This window comes from Narcine bancroftii, chromosome 1 (genome assembly GCF_036971445.1).
Source record: "Narcine bancroftii isolate sNarBan1 chromosome 1, sNarBan1.hap1, whole genome shotgun sequence".
Classification (NCBI taxonomy): Eukaryota; Metazoa; Chordata; class Chondrichthyes; order Torpediniformes; family Narcinidae; genus Narcine; species Narcine bancroftii.
In genome coordinates, this window is record NC_091469.1 from 315,943,365 (window position 1) to 315,965,548 (window position 22,184).

General features: G+C 45.9%; 1 protein-coding gene across 4 annotated transcripts; it reads right to left on the reverse strand.

Moving 5' to 3' along the window:
• Positions 1-1,100: 1,100 nt before the first annotated feature.
• Positions 1,101-22,139, reverse strand: LOC138747160 (zinc finger protein 229-like). 4 transcript variants are annotated; one of them, XM_069906145.1, is made up of 4 exons: positions 22,002-22,139; positions 18,743-18,992; positions 7,747-9,018; positions 1,101-1,647 (listed from the first exon to the last, which is right to left on the reverse strand). In XM_069906145.1, exons 3-4 carry the CDS (start codon positions 8,468-8,470, stop codon positions 1,643-1,645), a joined length of 729 nt encoding a protein of 242 aa, XP_069762246.1. In that variant the 5' UTR covers positions 8,471-9,018; positions 18,743-18,992; positions 22,002-22,139; the 3' UTR covers positions 1,101-1,642. The 4 variants fall into 4 exon arrangements, 2 of the variants coding, with proteins under 2 accessions (XP_069762246.1, XP_069762236.1); XR_011347342.1 differs by having other exon boundaries at positions 1,550-1,647; positions 8,764-9,018; XR_011347345.1 differs by having other exon boundaries at positions 1,556-1,647; positions 8,769-9,018.
• Positions 22,140-22,184: the final 45 nt, after the last annotated feature.

Consider the following 22,184-nt stretch of genomic DNA (forward strand, 5'->3'; position numbering starts at 1 on the left):
GTTTAGCACAGAGCCTGTTCAGGGACTCTGTGTCAGCCTTGTGTAGAATGTTGACCCCTCTACGCTTGGGATTGTTGAGGCTCCTGTCTGGGCTTGAGGCAGAAATCAAGGTGCTTAGTTTAATGTTATAAACTATGGGCTTGTTCTGCACAGGTTGTCACAGACTGATCTGGTTGGCGATGGGACCTCTGACACATCCATCTCTGCAACCACCTCCAATACCTACATCCTTCCAACCAGCAACCTCATGCTCTCCTCTCTGTGACGCCCTCCAGCTCCCACACCTCAGGATCTCTCTGTCCCTCACGCCAGGCTGGCACAGATGGAAGTACTTCCTACCTCTGTAATGATGAGGGGTAAGAGTGATTGTGACCAGCAGTTGGAGGAGGGATCCAGCTTTAAAAGACAGAGCCAGATCACAGGCATTTAAGTCCAGACATCCAGAACACAACACAAAGTGTTGTGTATGTCCTACAGAAAGCCATCTCCCGGGCAAAGTGGAGATATGGGGTGAGAATAGAAACAATGGAGAAAACCATTGTACCAGGGTGCAAGCAGAGTGTGGTAACCTGCCTGAATGACTAACTAGCAGTGGCTCTCATATCCACAGTCAGGAACTATTTGGAGAGGCTGGTGTTGAAGCAGATCAGCTCTTGTCTGGGTGGTGACATGGATCCATTCCTATTTGCCTTTTGCAGCAACAGGTCTCCAGCAGGTGCCATCTCGCTGGCTGTACACAAAACATCCATAGGATGCTCTTTATTTACCACAGTTCGACATTCCACACCATCATCCCTTCAAAACTAATCTGCAGACTCCAAGACCTGGGTCCCAATACCTTATTGTGCAATTAGATCCTGGCATTCCTCACCTCCACACCCCAATCAGGGCAGTTTGTTAAGATCAGCTCTCCCACAGTCTCTATCAACCCTGGAGCACCACAGGGATGTGCACTTAGCCCCTGCACTACTCACTTCACACTGACGACTGTGTGGCTCAGTACAACATTTCCAAATTTGCTGGCAATACCACGCTAGTGTGCTGTATAGAGGTGATGCGGGAGGCAGACTGAAAGCTCGGCTGAATGGTGCACTAACAACAACCTCTCAATGACACAAGTCCATGGAGCTCATTGTCGAGTTTAGGAAAAGAAAACCAGAGATGTACAGTAAAGTGATTATTGGGGGATCAGAGGTGAAGAGGGTGAGCATATTTAAATTCCTGGAAGTCACCATCTTGTAGGAGCTTTCCTGGACCCATCATATCAATGTCATTGTGAAAAAAGGTCGTCAGCCCCTCTACTTCTTCAGGAGTTTGTGGAGGGAGGTTCCATATATCATTGGAAACTTCTCAAACCTCTGCAGATGTGGAGTGGAAAGTGTGCTGACTGACTGCATCACGGTTTAGCATGGGGGCACCAATACCCCTGAGCTGAATGCCCTGCAAAACGTAGTACATCACTAAACTCTCCCCACCATCGAAAAAATCTACAAGGAAGGCTGCTGTCAGAGAATAGCAGAAATCATCAAGGATCCACACCCACCCAGCTCACGCTCTGTTCTCACTACGGTCATCAGGAAAGAGGTACTGGTCACAAGACTCGCACACACCAGGTTCAGGAACAGCTGCTATCTCTCCACCATCAGTCTACGAAACAACAAACTCAATCAAACATTTAAGATTTCTTACTTTGCACTTTATTTGATCTTTAATAATTATTTTCTATATTCCTTTTGTATACATTTCTCTCTTTTGTATCAGAATCACTCAGTACAGTTATTGCACAACTAATAGGAGAAATTCTATCTGGCCCACAGGAAAGAGAATCTCAGGGTTGTAAGTGATGTCATGTCTGTACTCTTGACAATAAATCTGAACCGTGATTTCAGTGTACAGATGCAAGAGATGGTGATTAACAGTTACCATGGGAATCCGTGGTAGAGACGGGAATAGGCAGGTCCAGGAGTCTTAGAATCTGAGGAAGATGGAGGCTGGGTTGAGTGTGATTTGCATGAAGGAGGGGTTAAATATGATGTCATAAACCTGCTCACATGGTGAGTTCTATCAGAGAGATTAGAGCATTTTCTGGTCCATGAAGTATTCTGGGTAAAAACATCACCATCAAACTCATTGTTAGTGGCAAAACATGATTTTCCCCATAAAAAATAATCAAGTGTATTCTGATAAATTATTTCTTTATTCTCCCAACGACCTCCACGTGTTCCTGAAAATTTTGTTCCTAGTTTAAAACCACAGCATCTGAACGTTTATCATTTACTCCCTAGCTGCTATAATCTGCATCTCATTATAAAGCTCCCAATCTTCATTTTCTTTAACTCTCTCGTCAATTTTTTTGTCCCTGCACCATTTTATGAATTTTGCTCTTGAATTGAAATTTACCGCCACTTTCTTCCCAACAAAATAGTTTCCTTTGTAGCTTCTGTCAGGGAGCATGGACACATTCCTTCAACCCCTCGTCAGGACGCCTCAGACTGTCTCTCCATTCACCTTCATGTTTCATCCCCGTCTACCCGTTCCACCAGCCCTTCTGGATGTTCCACATCTGGGCAGGACTGGGATCAATGTCCCAGGAGGTTGTTTGCCAGTGCAGTTGGGGAGGGTTAGATGAATATGGCAGGGCAATGGCTTCATCTGCAGGTTGGCAAGAAAGAAGTAAAATACAAACAGAAGCAAAAGGCAGAAAAGGGAAAAGTCAAAGTGGAGGACAGAAAAGATCAATGCAATAGACAAAAAAAGGGCCATATTGCAACTTGATTCAAAAAGTCACTGAGTGGGAGGGCATTATATCTGAACACTGAGAGGATTGGAAACCAGGTGAACAAACTGTTTGCACAAATCAGCCTGAAGGGGTGGGATTTAGTCGCCATTTTACAAATGTGGTTGCAGTTTGGTAAAGATTGGGAATTGAATACCCAGGGATATAAGGTCATTGAGAAGGACAGGCAGGAAGATGTAGGAGATGGGGAAGTCCTGTTGTTTCAGGGTGGGATCAGGGTGACAGTGGGAAATTATCTAGTTTGTGGGGAGCAGGAGGTTGGAGATGGGGAAGCCCTGTTGATTCAGGGTGAGATCACGGTGACAGTGGAAAATGGTCTAGCTTGTGGGGAGGGGAATGTTGGAGATGGGGAAGCCCTGTTGATTCAGGGTGGGATCAGGGTGACAGTGGGGGATGATCTAGTTTGTGGGGAAGGGAATGTTGGAGATGGCGGAGGTGGGGAAGCCCTATTGATTCAGGGTGAGATCAGGGTGACAGTGGGAGATGATCAAGTTTGTGGGTAGAATGTTGGAGCAATCTAGATAGAAATTAGAGATAATAAGGGGACAAAAACACAGTGGAACCTGGAACAGGTTCTCAAATAATAGGATTACAGGGGAGCAGGCACAGGCCCAGGCATTTTGAAAGGACTTTGAGGCAGCTGTTGAGTCTGAAGATAGAAGGCCCTTTGGAAGTCAAGAGCGAGGTCAAAATCTTCTAGTCACAGCCATTTTTATTCATTGTCCATTAAAGTCCAGGTCAGACAGGGTCATCTGTACCAGCCAGGCCAGCAAGTACAAAGGGGAAGTGACCCAGGAGATCTGATGGAGTTTAGGTGAAAAGTCCGACGAACAGGTGCAGCAGGCCAACTGGGGATTATACAAACACAGAGATCTGGAGTCTAAAAGGAAAACCCCACTGCAACAATCGGGCCCCAAATGTTGACGACATTTAGAAACTGGAGTAACGACCCTTTATATTCTGTCTCTGCAGTCTGCAACCAAACAGCATGCACATTGACTTCCAATTTCTGTTGGCCACTTTTCAAAGTCTCTCTTTCCTCATCTGCCTCCTTTCCTTCAGCTCCCCACCCCCATCCCTGCCTTGCCCTCTCCTGTATTGTAATGGGTCAAGGCCGTCACTTGACAGCACTGCCCACTTCTTCAGAAGACACACCACTTGCCAATCAAGGTTTGGCTCCACCCATTAGTGCGCTCCTTTCCAAAGGCCATCTTCCATTCCTCTGTACTTGCCCTTGGGCCAATGGCTTTTGTAATCAGATTAACCTTCCTGGCACTGAGTCATTGGGACCCTGTGAACGAACTGGGCTGGATCCACCAACCCCCACCCCAGCTCTACAAAGAGCACCACTTGTGCTCAGTTTTCTCCTTGCCATCTTGGGATCACCTTGCTTCATACCAGACCAAGAACCATGGAGCAGCACTAGAGAAATGGATGGTAATGTGTGCACCCTTATAGGGGTGGGAGTGTCCCTAGAAGCACAGCCTGCACTGAGTCCAGGGAAGGTGGGTATCGGATTAGCCTTCCCTTGATTATTCAGGTGACTGTCTGTTTTTCCATGTTCCTGGCGAAGAGCTTGTCCAAAACGTTGACTGCCTGTCACTTCCTGTGGCTGCTGTGTGTCCTGCTGAGTTTGACCTGCACTTGTGTGTGAACCTTCTATTCCAATCTGGCACTATCCAACTCGGTGGAATCAGACCAACTTCTCCAGTTTCTATTATCCGTTTTCTCTCTTCCAGCTGCCCACCCCCTTCACTTCCTGCTCCCATCAGCGAGCTGCCCTTCTCAGCTTCTCTCTCTTCTACCCTCCCACCACTGCCCACCTGTAGTAAATCATGAAAATCTGTAGACACAGCGGTTGAAGTGAAAACACAAAATGCTGGAGAAGCTCAGCAGGTCACACAGTGCCCATTAGGTAAAAAAAAGGTAAAAATACAGAACCAATGTTTCGGGCTTGAGATTTATCAAGGTTTGAGAATGGTGGCAGGGTCTGAACAAAAAGGTAGAGGGGAGGTAGCCTAGGCTGGAGATGATAGGTGGAGGAAGGGGACAGCAGCAATCAGGGGGAGGGGGGATGGCTGGGTGGGGAAGGGGGGGAAAAAGACCAGAAAGGGGGAGAAGAAAAGGCAAACAGGTTTAGCAGAAAGCAGATAAGTCGTTAATGCCATCTGGCTGGAGGGTGCGCAGATGGAAAATAAGGTGTTGTTCCTCCAATCTGTTGGTGGTCAGGGTGGGATAGTACATAAGACCATGGACAAACATCCGAGTCTGGGAGGGTGACCCAGAATTGAAGTGGTTGGCTACTGGGAGGTCTCTGTTGTTGCGGACAGAGGATGTGATCAGTGAAGTGAGCTCCCAATCTGCGACTGGTATCTCCAATGTAGACCATCACAAAAGGAGAACCGGAAGCAGTAAATAAATAAGGTGGATATGCATGCGTTTCTTCATTTTTAAGCCCTGTTTTGTGCTCCAGACCGTGGTGAGGACGCAAGTGTTGCACCTGCGGCCACAGGAGAAGGTTCCAGGAGGGGGATGGAATCATGGTGGAAGCAGTCCCTGTGGAAGGCCAAGATGTGAGAGGAAAAAATGTGTCCAGTGGTGCGATCCTGGAGTAAGTGCCAGAAATTCCATTGGATGATGTGTTGGATGCGGAGGCTGGAGTGGTAGGTGGGGGAAGAGGGGGTCAGGGAGAATGAGTGGGAAATGGAGGAGACGTGGGTGAGAGCTGTTGATGGTTGTGGAGGGGGAAGTCATATCTGTGGAATAAGGCAGATATTTCCACTGCAGTGATTTAAGCGATGGCTTAAGGTGGGATGGGAATGGAAGGTTGAGAATCACTGCTCTAGATCCAATTGTTAATGAAATATTTTGCTTGAGAAAAATTGTCATTGGCCCATTTCATTTGAAGTTCTGAAACCGTGCACATAACGAGTCAATGAGGGTACATTAAAACAGTGGTTTTCAAACATTTTCTTTCCACCTACATACCACCTTAATCAATCCCTTACCAATCACAGAGCACCAACGGCATAGGGATTACTTAAAATGGGATGTGAGTGGAAAGAAAAAGGTTGAGAACCACTGGTCCAAATTATCCGGGCATTTAAATAATTCAAATAAGACTGTGAAATATCGATGAACATATTGTATTAATTTCAACGATTAGAAGTAATTTTCTCCATGGGTTTACAACTTTGGATTTCCATATTCCAACTATCAAGATGTAAGAGGGAATCAAATTTCCATGTTACTTCCATATATTTCCTGCCTATTGCCAAAGCAATTTTAATAAATTTGTATTTAATTTTGGGGACATTAACATTCATAACGGCAAATTCCCCAAAAGGAACAATTGTGGATCAAGAGGGAAGTCCACCCCTGTCATTTTTGTTCATATTCCCCCAAATTTATCCAAAAGGGTCTTAATTTCATGCAGATCCAGGTAGAATGAAAGTACCAATATCTATGTCACACCTAAAACACAGATTTGTAATTTCCAATTTCCAATGATGTAACTTTGAGGTGTGAGATGGAGTTGATGTAAAAAATTGAAATGGATTATTCTATACCTTGAATTAATAAGAGATGTCACACTATACAAGCATAAATTTGACCAGCAGTGTTGATCAATTACAATGCCCAAGTCCGATTCCCTTCTCTCCAGGGATCTATGTAACCCAATTTTTGGGCTTTGGGCTTGGAGCAGGAAATACAGAGTAGAAAGGAATGTAGTTGCATTGCCCTTTCGAACGAGAACCTCCATGTCTGTGCACATTGACAGGGCCAATGATGGTTCCAAACTTATCCCCCAGTGCCCACATTTAAGCCCCTGTTACCCAATTCCCTTTACCTATTTATTCAGGTGTCTGTCTCATTTTTTAACTCCAGGCAAAAGCCTCAGCCCCAAAATGCCCACCAACTTTTACTTTATAGATGCTGAAATCATCTGAGAATCCTGAGGTTGCAGCGCAGAGCAGAGGACTCAGTGAATCTGATCCCACACAGGGAGCAGGTGAACAGTTTCTCTCCGGTGTGAACCTGCTGGTGTGCTGCAGGCCAGAGGGGTGAGAGAACCCCTTCCTGCACAGGGAGCAGTCGAATGGTTTCTCTCCGGTATGAACCCGCTGGTGTACCTGCAGGCGGGAGATGAGAGAACCCCTTCTCACACAGGGAACAGATGAACAGTTTTAATCCAGTGTGAACCCGCTGGTGTTTCTGTAGATCGGAGGGATTAGAGAACCCCTTCCCGCACAGGGAGCAAGTAAACAGTTTCTAGCCAGTGTGAACCCGCTGGTGTACCTGCAGGTTGGAGGGATTAGAGAACCCCTTCCCGCACAGGGAGCAAATAAACGGTTTCTCCCCAGTGTGAACCCGCTGGTGTACCTGCAGGCCAGAGGGGTGAGAGAACCCCTTCCCACACAGGGAGCACATGAACGGTTTCTCTCCGGTGTGAACCCGCCGGTGTACCTGCAGGTGGGAAGGCTGAGAGAACCCCTTCCCGCACAGGGAGCAGGTGAATGGTTTCTCTCCAGTGTGAACCCGCTGGTGTACCTGAAGGCTGGATGGGTAAGAGAACCCCTTCCCACACAGGGAGCAGGTAAACGGTTTTTCTCCGGTGTGAACCCGCTGGTGTACCTGCAGGCCAGAGGGGTGAGAGAACCCCTTCCCACACAGGGAACAGGTGAATGGTTTCTCCCCGGTGTGAACCCGCTGGTGTGCCTGCAGGATTGAGGACTGAGAGAACCCCTTCCCACACAGGGAGCAGGTGAACGGTTTCTCTCCGGTGTGAACCCGCTGGTGTACCTGCAGGCTAGAAGCATTAGAGAACCCCTTCCCACACAGGGAGCAGTCGAATGGTTTCTCCCCGGTGTGAACCCGTTGGTGTATCCTCAGTCTGGAGGGGCGAGAGAACCCCTTCCCGCAAAGGGAGCAGTTAAACGGTTTCTTACCGGTGTGAACCTGCTGGTGTACGTGCAGGATGGAGGGATTAGAGAACCCCTTCCCACACAGAGAGCAGTCAAACGGTCTTTCCCCAGTGTGGACCCGCTGGTGTGCCTGCAGGCCAGAGGGGCGAGAGAATCCCTTCCCGCACAGGGAGCATTTGAATGGTTTCTCCCCAGTGTGGACCCGCTGGTGTACCTTCAGGTTGGAGGGGCGAGAGAATCCCTTCCCGCACAGGGAGCAGTTGAATGGTTTCTCCCCAGTGTGAACTCGCTGATGTACTTTCAGGTTGGAGGGGCGAGAGAACCCCTTCCCACACAGGGGGCAGGTGAACGTTTTCTTCTCGATGTGAACCCTCTGGTGTGTCTGGAGGCTGGAGGGGTTAGAGAACCCTTTGCCACACAGGGAGCAGTCGAATGGTTTCTCCCCGGTGTGAACCCGGTGGTGTAACTGCAGGCCGGAGGGGCGAGAGAACCCCTTCCCACACAGGGAGCAGTCAAATGGTTTCTCTCCGGTGTGAACCCGCTGGTGTACCTTCAGGTTGGAAGGGCGAGAGAACCCTTTCCCGCAAAGGGAGCAGGTGAACGGTTTCTCCCCAGTGTGAACCCGCTGGTGCACCTTCAGGTTGGAGGGCCGAGAGAACCCCTTCCCACACACACCACATTTAAAGGCTCTCTCTCCAGAGTGAATATTCTGGTGCTTCATGAGGTTGGAGGACTGGGTGAAACCCATCCCTCCTACGTGGAAGGTGAACAGACTTTCCTGGGGGATCACACCACTTCCCACACGCGGCAGGTGAACGGACACACCCCAGGGGAAACACACTCGTGGTCCTCCAAGCCCTTGAAGGTTTTAAAGCTCTTCCCACAGTCAGAGCAGGGGAATGTGCTACACTAGTGGAGACATACTGATGATGCAGCAGTGCCTCAGAGCTGGCAAATCTCCCCACACTTGGAACAGGGGAATGGTCTCTCGCCAGTGAGAGCTCAGTGATCTGTGTCCAGCAAGTCCAAAGAAAGCCCCACCTCACCGCACGCTTCACTTTGGAGTCCTTTATCTGCCGTATCACTGGTCACCTGATCCTCCACGTCAGCCAATCGGCTGAAGACCAGTTCATACACTCAACGAGTGTAGGGATTTTTCCAGCAGTAATCTCTGTGATCCTGATCCACCCCTAAATCTGGCTGATATTATAGTCCCGAGGTATCCAGTCGGGGTGTCAGACCACAACGTGGTGTTGCCTGAAGCTTCCTGTCTGGAAACGCACCGCTTTCTTCACCCTGTGAAGAGAAGATGGTGGAGTGAGAGGGAGCAAGGCATTTTCTACAGCCAATGTTCCAGGACAACACACCCTGGAGGCAAGGACAGCTACACGACAAACTATAGAAGTGTCCTGAACTGCGAGAATGGTCACCACAGACAGGTAGACTCATGAGGGTGAAATTTAGTAGAGAAACAAGCGTGAGACATTTTGAGGGAAAGGAGAAGCCACAAACCAAGGAAAAGCCACAAACCAAGGAACGTATTATGAACCCAGCATTTACTGTTACATGGGGGAGGGGGGGGGGAAACATTTTAGTGAACCCGTGACAATCTGAGGGAGGGCACAGGAATTATTTCACATTTTCAAGCAAAAGGCTCAAGGTAGTTTTTGTTTCGGAGATTGAGGACCGCATTGATACCCAGAATCCTTAACAGTCCAGAAATCCTTTTGTCCAAAGAGCCTCAATGGCTCTCACATGTAATCTGTGTCCCTATGTCACCTTCCCATTGGGACGTTAAAAGGATGTGCAGCTTCCAACCAATTGGAACCACCTGACCCACCTACAGTCACATTAGAGACCTGTCGCTGAATCACTCTCTCCCCACTCTGCACAGGGCTCCCTGAGCAGCAACGCTGGGGGATGGGAAATGGGGTTCCTTTGCACAGACAGTGTTGGTGGCAGGAATTCAGAGGCATCCAAGAACTGAGTAAGGTCAGGGGTCAGATAATGGGGTGTGGATGGGCAAGGAACAGGGAGAGTACACAGACCTGGATGTTGGCACTGTGAAAGAATATAATGTATTAAGGGAAGGGGTTTCTGTTGTTGGATATAGAATCATGGAGATTTGCTGGTCTTTGCAGATGAAGAACCATGATTAAGCAATATACATGAACAAGGTTGTACAAATACGAGGTCACACAAAATGACTGAAAACAAAGGCACAAGATCATGGTGCAACTTGACAAAGATAGCTTGACTAGACCTGAGCAAGATTAGCATATCTGAAGTTGATAAAACTGCAAGGTCAAGATGTTACAAAAACAAGAATAACCAACTGCAAATAAAGAACAACCAGCTCCAACAAACATGTACAGCTGCACGTAATACCCATCTAAAGAACTAAATAAGAGGAACTAAATCGCTGTATGAGTTGAGTAAGGCTCAGTGCAGGGAATGAGTGACACTGTCTACTCATCCTTTGTAGATCCTTTGCTCCCAATTGTGCGATACAATAATGTTAGTTGTACGCTCATTGGTTCTGCTGCTGTTTTATTGCAACTCAAGTCAACATCAATATTGGCGTCATCAGCAATGTTAAAGTCGACTCATACTTGGCAGGATCTCACTGGGTCACCTGGGTTACTTCAGACCAAGTAAGCAGCAGAGTTCAGGAAGCCAGAGGGAGAAATAAAGGCACCTTCCAATCCCTTGCATCTGACTCCTACATCAGCCTCCAGGAGCACTGTGATCCCTCGTTCGATTTAGACCTAGTTCCCTGCCGAGATCCAAAAGAACTGTAGAAGGAGCAGGATGTTTACAGGTTAGTGCAATGCTTGATGCTGGGATAAATTGTAAATTGGGACAACAGCCATAGAAGCCAGATAAACAGCAAAATGAGACAAGCACAGGACAAGGATTAATACCCAAGGGCTGGGATAAATTTTAGTCAAACTGCAGCAGTGTTAGCTGGGATAAAGTACCATTCGGGCAAGAGCCGTATTACATTATGGGACAAGCATTGGACCAAAGGGATGGGCGAACCCCAGTGCAACAAATATGTTATTTCTATGCAAAATATCAAAAGGAATATCAACCATTGTCAACAGCATTAACAAAAAGGTTAGGCAACCAGGAATGGCCAGTTGGAGGTACATGGTCTGTGAGGACGATAGAGAAAGCGGAACAATTATTCAGGGAAAAGCACACAGGACAGAAGTGGAAGAAACGGATGGGAGAATGGTGGGAACAAGGATTAAATGAGTGGCTCAGGACAAAGGGAAGGAGTTGGTGAGACCGTGCAAGTAGAAGGGGGACAGAGAAATGTACAAAGGAGGGTGCACTCAAGGACTGGGAGGTTTTGAAATCTCAGTGTGAAAACCAGGACAAAAAGGGGAGAAATGGTGAATGTAAGGCCCATCCCCAGATGATCACTAAAGCAGCCAATAAACAATCGGATGACCCTGGGGACCCACTTTCTGTCATGGCGACCCTTCTCTGGGATGAAACAAGGATGAGGAATCAGAAGATTCCTTTTTATGGGCACAACCACCCCTCTATGAGCCCCTTCCTCAGGCAGTGCCACAAGCCCAGGCACCACTGCCGCAGGCAGCTGGAGGAGCCTCCCCTGCTACCGCCCCTCAGTAACAGACAACTGCACCACCTGGCCCAACCTCAGTAGCTGAACGAGTAAAGGCGTATCCTAGAAAAAGGCCTCAGAAGCCATTACAGAAGATGTTGTCCTTCATCCTCAGGCCGGTAACCTATGGTCCAGATTTATACACTGTGGAACCCCCAGAAAATGTTGCTGATAGCACATCATGCTGCAGACAGCAATGGAGATCCGGTTGGGTTTGTACATGATATCCACTCCACCCAGACCACTTATGGTGCACAACCCCAAGGCCTGTTCATCATTGTGCCACTATTAACTCAGCACCTGTCCCCAACCCTGAGGAACAACCAGATCATGACTGCCTGCAGAGAAAACATCTTCTGACCTCGGCCTGCCATGATCTAACAGATGGCCTGATCAACAAAGTGATAACATGGTTTGTAGATGAGAAGGGACAACGGCGATCTGGATATGCGATGGTAAGGGACAGTGACACTGAAATAGAAGATGCTGCCTTCCACCAACCCTTATTTGCTCATTGGACTGAACTATTCACTTCGACTCGTGCATGCATCAAAGGAAGAGATCTTTCCCTTAACATTTACAGTGATTCAGGTTATGCTTTTGGGGTAGCCCATGTTTTGGTGCTCTGCAGCAGCACTGAGGGCTCCTTACTTTATCAGGCTCCCCCATAAAGAATGCCTGTATGTATCAAGTGTGTTAGATACCTACCCCCAGCCCCTCATTTGGACATAGTAATGTGTGAAGAGATGCCCATTCCCAGCCCCTCATTTGGATATTTTAACGTGTGAAGAGATGCCCATTCCCAGCCTCTCACTTACCTTTTTACCTGTGCAATGACACATTTAGGTAGAGAGGGAATGGTACGAGTGGTATTTCAAACATGGCAGAATCCTAACTTACGAAAAGAGGCACAGAGGAGAACACGGGCGTGTGTTATCTGTCAGAAAAATAATCCTGGTAAAGCAACCAAGTGCCCTCTGGGAAGGGCATGAATGCCTATGGGATTCTTTGGGTGTTTACAGATCAATTTTATGGAATTACCTTGAGTACACAGCTAGAAGTACTGTCTTGTTTTTAATGGCATTTTTAGTTGATGGGGGAAGCAATCCCAATGTCAAACTCAACAGTAGAAACAGCGGGAGGAATTCTACTACAGGTAATCATACCCCGATATTGACTCCTGACCATATTAGCACAGATAATGGACCGCATTTTCCTGCTACAGTCAATGAAGAATAAAACAACAATTTCATTGCGCCCAGCACCCACAGGCAGCTGAAATCGTGGAAAGAGCAAGTGGCACATTGAAAAATAAGCTGGCCAAGCGATCAGAGGAAACAGGTCTAAATGGGGAAAAGGTACATCCTCTGGCCCTCTTTGAAACGAGATCACGCACAAGATCAAGCCCAGCAGAAGTCATTTTGGAAAACCTTGGGCAGCAGATAAAAACGTACAAGTGTGTTTGACCTATCTGCCCTTAGTAAGAAGATGATCACTTATGTACAAGAACTAACTGAAATTCTTGAGACTTCACATTTGCAGGTGCGTAGTGCTCAGAGAAGGTGGTGATAAGGAGGGATCCCACCGAAAATCCAGCCAGGAGACAATGTTCTGATAAGGAATGAGGAAATGAGGAGTGGAAGAAGTTGGCACCAAACTGGAAAGGTCAATTCCAAGTGTTCCTACCCATGTCCACAGCAGTAAAGGTGGAGGGTCAGCCTCGTGGATTCATTACAAAGATGGTAAGAAGAGGATTCCACGGGAGAACATGATTCAACCAAAAACAAGGGGACTTAAAGACAACACCAATGAATGGCTGAAACGAATGGTTATTATTCTTCTGGGGGCTCTTGTTCTTTTTCTGATAGTCCTGATAATAGTTTATCAGATAAGGGAACATGGGGACTTAAAACATCAAGCAGGGTCACAATCCCCAAGATCCAAATGGGAATGGTATGATAACACCTATTTACATATGTGCTTGATGGATGTTGGAACTAAGAATGTGTCCCATTGTGGGACCTGCACCCACATATCAACCTACAATGGTCAGGGAGTCCCCATTAAAGGAATAGCCTTTAACGATCAGAACATCAGACGTGGAGATGTCACTCTAATTGGACTTTGAGCATTATAAGAGCAATTCCATGCCGGCCTGTTAAATATCTGTTCAATAACTGGTATAAGGCCAAATATGACCTGTCCACAATACCCCATATTTTACACTAAACAGGTGCACTAAAGGGAGATCTGGTTTGTGCGGGGGAGATGAGAATAGGACTGGAACAGGCCGTTATATCCACTCAAGCAACAAATTGGGCTATTTTGCTGTGAAAGAATCAGTTTAATGGATATGCTTAACAAAGGGTTAATGAACTGGGTGAGAATATAGTTTCCTTGTGACTGCTTCTAACAGGACCTTCCCTGTGCTGGAGTGAGATAGTAACTAATACCACAAAGAATGTAATAAGACCAAATAAGTCAGGACATCCTGTTTTTGCAGCTTGTCTGTAGACACCACAAGGGGACACATTGTAGTAATAGGAATTACATTGAATTATGTGACAGGCCTTAAATGGACGGGAGGGGGGAGGTAGGGAGGGTGGGATGGGAGGAGGGAGGGGGGGGGGAGAAAATGGCACTGTATATGTGTGAAAATGAAAAAGTGTGTATCATGGTTAATGTGATTTATGGTGTGAAAAATAAAAAATTATTTAAAAAAACAGAATTATGTGACAGGAAGATTTTGGCCTCGTTCTTGACTTCTGAAGCACCTTCTGGGTGTTGGTATCTCCACATTCAACATCATGTTGCTGTGTGAATGTCCTTTAAAACACCTCTATCAGTGTCTGCGCCCCTGTAATGCTATAATTTTGTTGACGGTGAATCTGAAGTTGCTTCCAAACAAATATAAATACAGCTTTTAATGACTTTGCAGAGGTACTTGTGTGTGCAGTAAACCTATTCTCTGCTAGTTTGGCAGGGAGCTGTAGAGCGTTTAACAGATTTTGACAAAAGGGGCATTATTAATAGGAGTATCAGTACAGATGTTCACAGAATAACCGGCCTTTAAAATGAGTGCAAAAAGTTCAGCTTTTGGAGCAGATATGGGTGAAGAGAAAAAAGCACTTTCAGGACCTTCAGAATCAGAAACACCAGCACAGACAAAGTATCGCTAACCAGTATCATCAATAAAAGAGCTGCCATCCACACAAAGGGTTAAGTCAGTCACACAGGGGGAAGCATTTGGAGGAAAGTTTTCTCTCTCTCCCTCTATGAAGGAACAAGAGAAAATGAAGGGGAACCAAGAATGACAGAAGCTGTCAATGCGGGGAAAGCAGCAGGGGGAGCAGAGATACAGCAGGGCACAGACGAGGACATCGTGGAGATCAGGCACTTCAATGATCATCAGTCTGTTCCAAATCGCTTCCCTTAAACACCAGTGAGCCAGTCTTGACCATGGGTTGGGATCCCATGGCGATTTTTCCTGCCAGCAAGGACTGACCGGTCCTTTCTTTCTTGTGCTTTTTCTTTCCTGGTGTTTCCCATGAACCATGATCTTTGACAACAAGCTCACTCATCGTGTTCCCCACCCCCCCACCCCCACGCCACAGGCCATACTTCTTAGCCCAGTCAGTTAGCACTATACTTAATCTTATATGTGTTTTGGTCATATATTTTTCTCTGTATTCTCCTGGCTGCCTCGCCAAACGTCTCCTTATCTGGATCCTGTACCTTCTCCTCTTTAATCTAATAACTACATGACACCAAACATTATGAACTTGCTGGCCAGTTATCCCTTTTTTTGAATATTTTATTTAATCAACATATACATGATAATAATAACAAAGAATAACAAATCACAATATTACAGTGTTAACAAATATATGTTGTAAGTATATATAGAAAAAAAGGAATAAAAACAAAATCTAAAACCCCTAGACCACCCCTCCCCCCATTAACCTAATGTAATCCCATTACTAATCTAAATATATTATAGGAACATAGGAAGTAGGAACAGGAGTAGGCCAAAAATGGCCCATCGAGCCTGCTCCGCCATTCAATACGATCATGGCTGATCTAATTTATGACCTAACTCCACATACCTGCCTTCTCCCCATATCCCCTAATTCATCTATCATGTAAAAATTTATCTAACTGAATTTTAAATATGCTTAATGAGGCAGCCTCAACCACTTCCCTGGTTAGAGAATTCCAAACATTCACTACTCTCTGGGAAAAACTATTTTTCCTCATCTCTGTCCTAAATCTACTCCCCCCGAATCTTGAGACTGTGTCCTCTCGTTTTAGTTTCCCTGGCCAGCTCAAAAAACCTTCCTACATCTATCCTATCCATACCCTTCATAATCCTATATGTTTCTATAAGATCTCCTCTCATTCTTCTGTACTCGAGCGAATACAATCCTAGATGATTTAATCTTTCATCATAAGTCAACCCCTTCATCCCAGGGATCAACCTAGTAAACCTCCTTTGGACCGTCTCCAAAGCCAGTATATCCTTCCTCAAATATGGAGACCAGAACTGGACACAGTACTCCAGGTGCAGTCTCACCAGTACCTTATACAGTTGCAACATTACCTCCCTACTCCTGAATTCCTCTAGCGATGAAGACCAACATTCCATTTGCCTTCTTAATAACCTGCTGCACCTGCAACCTAACTTTTTGCAATTCATGCACAAGCACTCCCAAGTCCCTCTGCACAACAGCTTGCTGTAGTTTTTCACCCTTTAAATAATATTCAGCTCTTTTATTTTTCTTGCCAAAGTGGATAACCTCACACTTACTAACATGTACTCCATCTGCCAGACCTTTGCCCACTCATCCAGCTTAACTATATCCGTCTGCAGACTCTCCACATCCTCATTACAATTTGCTCTTCCACTCAATTTAGTGTCATCCGCAAACTTGGCTACACCACATTTTGTCCCTTCCTCCAAGTCATCAATGTAAATGATGAACAGTTGTGGGCCTAACACTGACCCCTGCGGCACCCCACTTACCACTCTCTGCCAACCTGAAAAACTCCCATTTATCCCGACTCTCTGCCTCCTGTCAGACAACCAATTTTCAATCCAGGCCAATATATTTCCCTGGACTCCACTTTCCTGTAACTTACTGATAAGTCTCTTGTGCGGCACCTTATCAAACGCTTTCTGGAAATCCAAATATACAACATTAACCTGTTCCCCTCTATCCTCAAAGAATCCTAACAAGTTTGTCAAACAAGATCTTCCCTTTCTAAAACAATGCTACATCTGCCTGATTGAACCCTTATGTTCCAAAAGTTTCACTATTTCATCTTTAATGATGGCTTCAAGCATTTTTCCAACCACAGATGTCAAGCTAATTGGCCGATAATTTCCAGTCTTCTCCCTTCTTAAAAAGTGGCGTGACATTTGCTGTCTTCCAACCTGATGGGAGCTGTCTTCCAGTCTGCCAGGACTGCATTATATAATGCACAGTAACATAACAACTACATATTAATTTGGATGCTTCGGATGACACTCAAGGATCCCAAAAATATCACTCCAAAAATTATTATTGGTTCAGGAGAAACAACATTGGTCAGGAGAATTTTTAACAAAATATTATAGTTTTAATCTCCTTAATTTAGCATAGGGGTCCAAATTTGTAAAAATAAGAAATATTTAATTAAGTTATGTCAATTTTTTTCTGAAGGGATACAACTTTGAATCTCAGTATGCCATCTTTCTAATGTTAATGAGAGATCAGATTTCCAGGTTGCAGCGATACATTTCTTGCTACTAGTAAAACTAATTTAACAAATTTCAATTGAGAATCCACCAAAAGTAACTTCGGTGTAATACTTTCAAAGTTTCCTAATGGCAATAATTCAGGGTTTAACGGAAAAGTCACACCAGTGACTCGTTGTAAAAACTTACTAATGGAAACCCAAAAAGGATTAACTTTTGAACAAGACCACATAGAATGAAAAGTTCCCACTTCTTTACCACATCTAAAATATTGATTTAATAAATTTTGTCTCTAATCAATTTCTGAGGTGTAATATATAATTGAGGTTAAAAATTATGATGAAGAGTCTATATCTCACATTGATAGTATTGGACATCACTTTACATAAATCTTGCCAGACCTGTTTATTTATTATTATATCTAAATCTTGTTACCATCTTTCTTTTGAATTAAACAAACCTACTTTAAGGTGTTTTTTCTTGTTACAAGATGTATGTGATTGAAATTTAAAAAATTATTTTAATCATTCCATCCACTATAATTTCCTCCAGATTTGTAAGATTCTTTAAAGTCATATCAGGTCCTAATTTCTCCCTTAAATAAGATCTTAATTCAAAATAACGTATTATGAGGAATACCATATTTAATTCTTAATTGATCAAAGGACATCAATCTACCATTATCATAACAATCTCCCAATTTAGAAATTCCTTTGTTATTCCAAGTATTTAAAAAAAGGATTATTTTTTGAAAAGATTAAGAGAGGATTCATTAATGGATTTTTTAAGGAGAGGGAATACCCATCAATTTCTGATTTAACTTTATTCCAAATAGTAAGTAGATTTTTTAATATTGGGGCATCTTTATCCATTGTTACTGATTTTAGTTCCCCACTCTGAAGAGACCAAGTCCTCAGCACAATTCCCCCAATTCCCACCCCCAATAGACTGAGCCTCCTGACTCACTGACCAATTTCCAACCCCCCAATAGACTGGTCCCTGACTCACTGTTAATTCCCAACCCGCCCCCCCCCCCCAAATAGAGTTCTTGACACTGTCCAATTATCCACACCCCAATAGACTAAGGCCCCTGACTCAGAGGTGAATTCCCCAGCTCCCAAAACACAATCCTATGACTCAATGTCCAATTCCCAACCCTCCAAAAGACTGTCCCTAGACTCACTGCCAATTCCCTAACCCCCCAATAGACTGGTCCCTGACTCACTATCCAATTCCCCACCACTGACACTCCTGACTCACTGTCCAATTCCACACCCCTCAATTGTCCGAGTCCCCTGACTCAATCTCCAATTCCCCACCCCCTAATAGACTGAGGTCCATTACTCACTGTCCAATTCCCCACCTCTCATTAGACTGTCCCTTGACTCACTGTCCAATTCACTATCCCCCAACAGACTGAGTCTCCTGACTCACTGTCCAATTCCCCACGCCCCCATAGACTTCATCCCCTGACTCGCAGTCCAATTCCAAATTTCCCCCATAGACTGAGCTCTACCAGACTCGCAGCCCCATCCTTCCCACTGATAATAGGAGTCATCCTACTCACTACCCAATTCCCAAATAGACTGAGTTTAGTTCAATTGACCGAGTATCTCGAACTTACTGCCCCATTAAAATACACTAACCTCATGTAATCCATATTCCTTCCTGCCATTTCTTTTGTGGATCCCATCAAGGCATTCTAGTCAACCTTGGGCGAGGGACTATTCCACCAAGGGATCAACAGTGAGAGATCAAGGTAAATTTATGCTGGATCCCTATCTCCCTCTGTTTCTCCATCACTGGCCTGGCCATTTCTTCAGTCTAACTTAATCCGTGATTCCTGTCTTGGGATCCTGCCGACTACACCAAATATTGAAGGTGGACCTGAAGTTGCTCCAAAACAAATAAGAATACAGCTGCATAAACAAACTTTGAAAAACTTTACAAAGTGTGACAAGTCTGTTACAGCAAGAAAACGGCCACGAGCTGCTAACTTTCATAAAGGAGCTACTCGTGGCTTTAAAAAAAACACAGAATTTTTAATTTCTTATCTTTAGTTTCTGGAACCACCAAAGAGACTGCTCCCTACATGTACACATTCCTTAAAATTCTCTCGTGATTCATCAGTCTAAAACCACTCCAGCAAATGAGGAGTTCCATATCAGCTCCTTGAATCCTCTTTGGCCACAGGGGAGGTGCCACAGGATTGGAGAACGACAAATGTAGTCTCCTTGTTTAAAAAAGGTAATAGGGAGAATCCTGGGAATTATAGACCAGTGAATCTTACATCAGCGGTGTGCAAACTAATGGAGATGATTCTTAAGGATAGGATCTATGTGCATTTGGAGAAGTACAGTCTACACAAGGATAGTCTGTATGGCTTTGTGAAGGGAAGGTTGTGCCTGACGAGTCTAAGTTTTATGAGGAGCTAACAAAAGATATTGATGAAGGTAGGGTGGTAGATGAGGTCAACATGGATTTTAGCAGGCATTTGACAAGGTTTCCCATGAGAGACTCATCCAGAAAGTCACAACACACAGGATCAGTGGAACCTTGCCTGCACAGATAAAAATTAGGCTTGTAGGAAGAAAACAGAGAGTAGTAGTGGAAGGAACGTATTCTGTCTGCAGGTCGGTGACTAGTGGAACACTACAAGTATCTGTTCTGGGACCCCTGCTCTTTGTGATTTTTATAAATGACCTGGATGAAGAAGCAGATGGATGGGCCAGTAGGTTTGCTGATGACACAAAGGTTGGAGGAATTGTAGATGGAGTTGAAGATTGTGAAACGTTACGAGGACATAGATAGGATGAAGAGTTGGGCAGAAAAGTGACAGATGGATTTCAATTCTGTTAAGTGTGAGGTGCATTTTGGAAGGACTAACCAGAAGACTGAGTACAGGGTTAATGGTCAGTTACTTAAGAGTGTGGATGCACAGACGGACCTTCAGGTTCAAATCCATACATCCCTCAAGGTCGCCACAAAGGTTGATAGGATAGTGAAGAAGGCCAATGGGATGCTGGGCTTCAATAGGGGGATTGAGTTCAGGAGTAGAGAGGTCATGTTGCAACTCTACAAATCTCTGGTGAGACCACATTTAGACTATTGTGTTCAGTTCTGGTCACCTCATTATAGGAAGGATGTGGAAGCTATGGAGAGGGTGCAGAGGAGATTCACCAGGATGTTGCCTGGAATGGAAAACAAGTCTTATGAGGCAAGACTATCAGAGCTGGAACTTTTATCTTTGGAGAGTAGAAGGACGAGAGAAGATTTGATGGAGGCACAGATAGGGTGGACAGTCAGCACCCGTTTCCCAGGGCAGGATCAGCAAACACAAGAGGACATGTGTACAAAGTTAAAGGGGGGAAGTTTAGGGGAGACATCAGGGGTAAATTTTATTTTTACACAGAGTGTAGTTGTCCACAATGCCTTGCTAGAGATGGTGGTGGAGGCTGAAAGATTGGGGGCATTTATGAGACTCTTTAACAGACAGATGAATGAAAGGAAAATAGAGGGTTATGGGGTAGGGTAAGTTCAGTACTTTTAAAAAAAAATAAACAGGTCAGCACATAATCGAGGGCCAAATGGTCTGTACTGTGCTGTATTATTCAAAGTTTTAACCAATGTAAATACAAGGAACGAAGCCAACAAAAGCAGTTTTCACCCCCACAAAAACGGCCCCACCCTCCACCAAGGCAACCCACTCTTTCCCGCACCCACCCACCGCAACCCCAAGTCAACTCCCCCTTTTCCCTCCAAGTCCCCAGTGTAATTTCCCACTTTTCCCCTCCGTCCCCAGTGTAATGTCCCCACTTTCCCCTTCCAGCCCCAGTGTAATGTCTCCCCTTCCCCTCCCAGTCCCCAATGTAATGCCCCCTTCCCCCCAGTCCCCAGCGTAGTGCCACCTTCCCTGCAGTCCACAGTGTAGTGCCCCCTTCCCACCAGTCCCCAATGTAATGACACCCCATCCCCCAAGTCCCCAGTGTAATGTACCCCCTTTCCCCTCCCAGTCCCGTGTAATATTACCCCCATCCCCCTCCCAGTCTCCAATGCAATGTCTCCCCATTCCTCTCCCATTCCCGCTCCCAGTCCACAGAGTAATGTCCCCCACATATCCCCTCCCAATCCCGTGTAAGGTCCCCCCCCAATCACCTCCCAGTCTCTAGTGTAATGTTCCCCCATTACCCAGTGTAATATCCCACCTCATTCCCCATCCCAGTCCCCAGTTTGTCCCTACTTCTCCCGTCCCCAGTGTAATGTCACCCAACTATCCCCCCAGTCCCCAGTGTAATGCCCCCCATTTCACCACCCAGTCCCCAATGTAATGTCCCCTCCCTTTCGCCAGTGTAATGTCCCCCCGTTACCCCTCCCAGTCTCCAGAGTAATGTCCCCCCTTTCCCCTCCCAGTCCCCAGTGTAATGTCCCCCCTTTCTCCTCCCAGTCTCCAGTGTAATCTCCCCCACGTTCCGCTCCCAGTCCCGTGTAATATTCCCCCCAGTCCCCAGTGTAATGTTCCCCCCCTTTCCGCGTCCCCAGAGAAATGTCCCCCTTTCCCCAGAGTAGTTCCCCTTTCCCCCAGTGTAATGTCCCCCCTTTCCCCCCAGTCCCCAGTGTAATGTCCCCCTTTTCCCCCCAGTCCCCAGTGTAATGCCCCACCCCACAGTGAACAGAGGACAGGGTGATAATAGGGACAGGGCCGACAGGAGAGCTGCCCTTGTTGAGCCCAAATTCCTGCCGGGAAGAAGGGCCCCGTCTCCGGGCCTTTGGACCCAGTGAAGTTGGGCCCAATGTGGGTTTATGTGGCTCAGACACAACCAACAACCGACCCAGTCACAGCCCCACGGATCAGCGGCTGCCCCTCGGACCACCAGCTCCCATCGCCAAGTAAATTCAAGCTCTTACACATCGACAGCGCTGACTCGCATCAAGGACCAGCGAAGCCTCCTTCCCCACAGCACAGAGGGACTAACATGGCCAGACCGACATGTGATCAGAAAGGACCAATCACATCAACGCTCAACCCGACCTGCACATACAAAGGGTGGCCAGCAGGTGGTGATGTGTACAAACAGGGTCGATGACGTC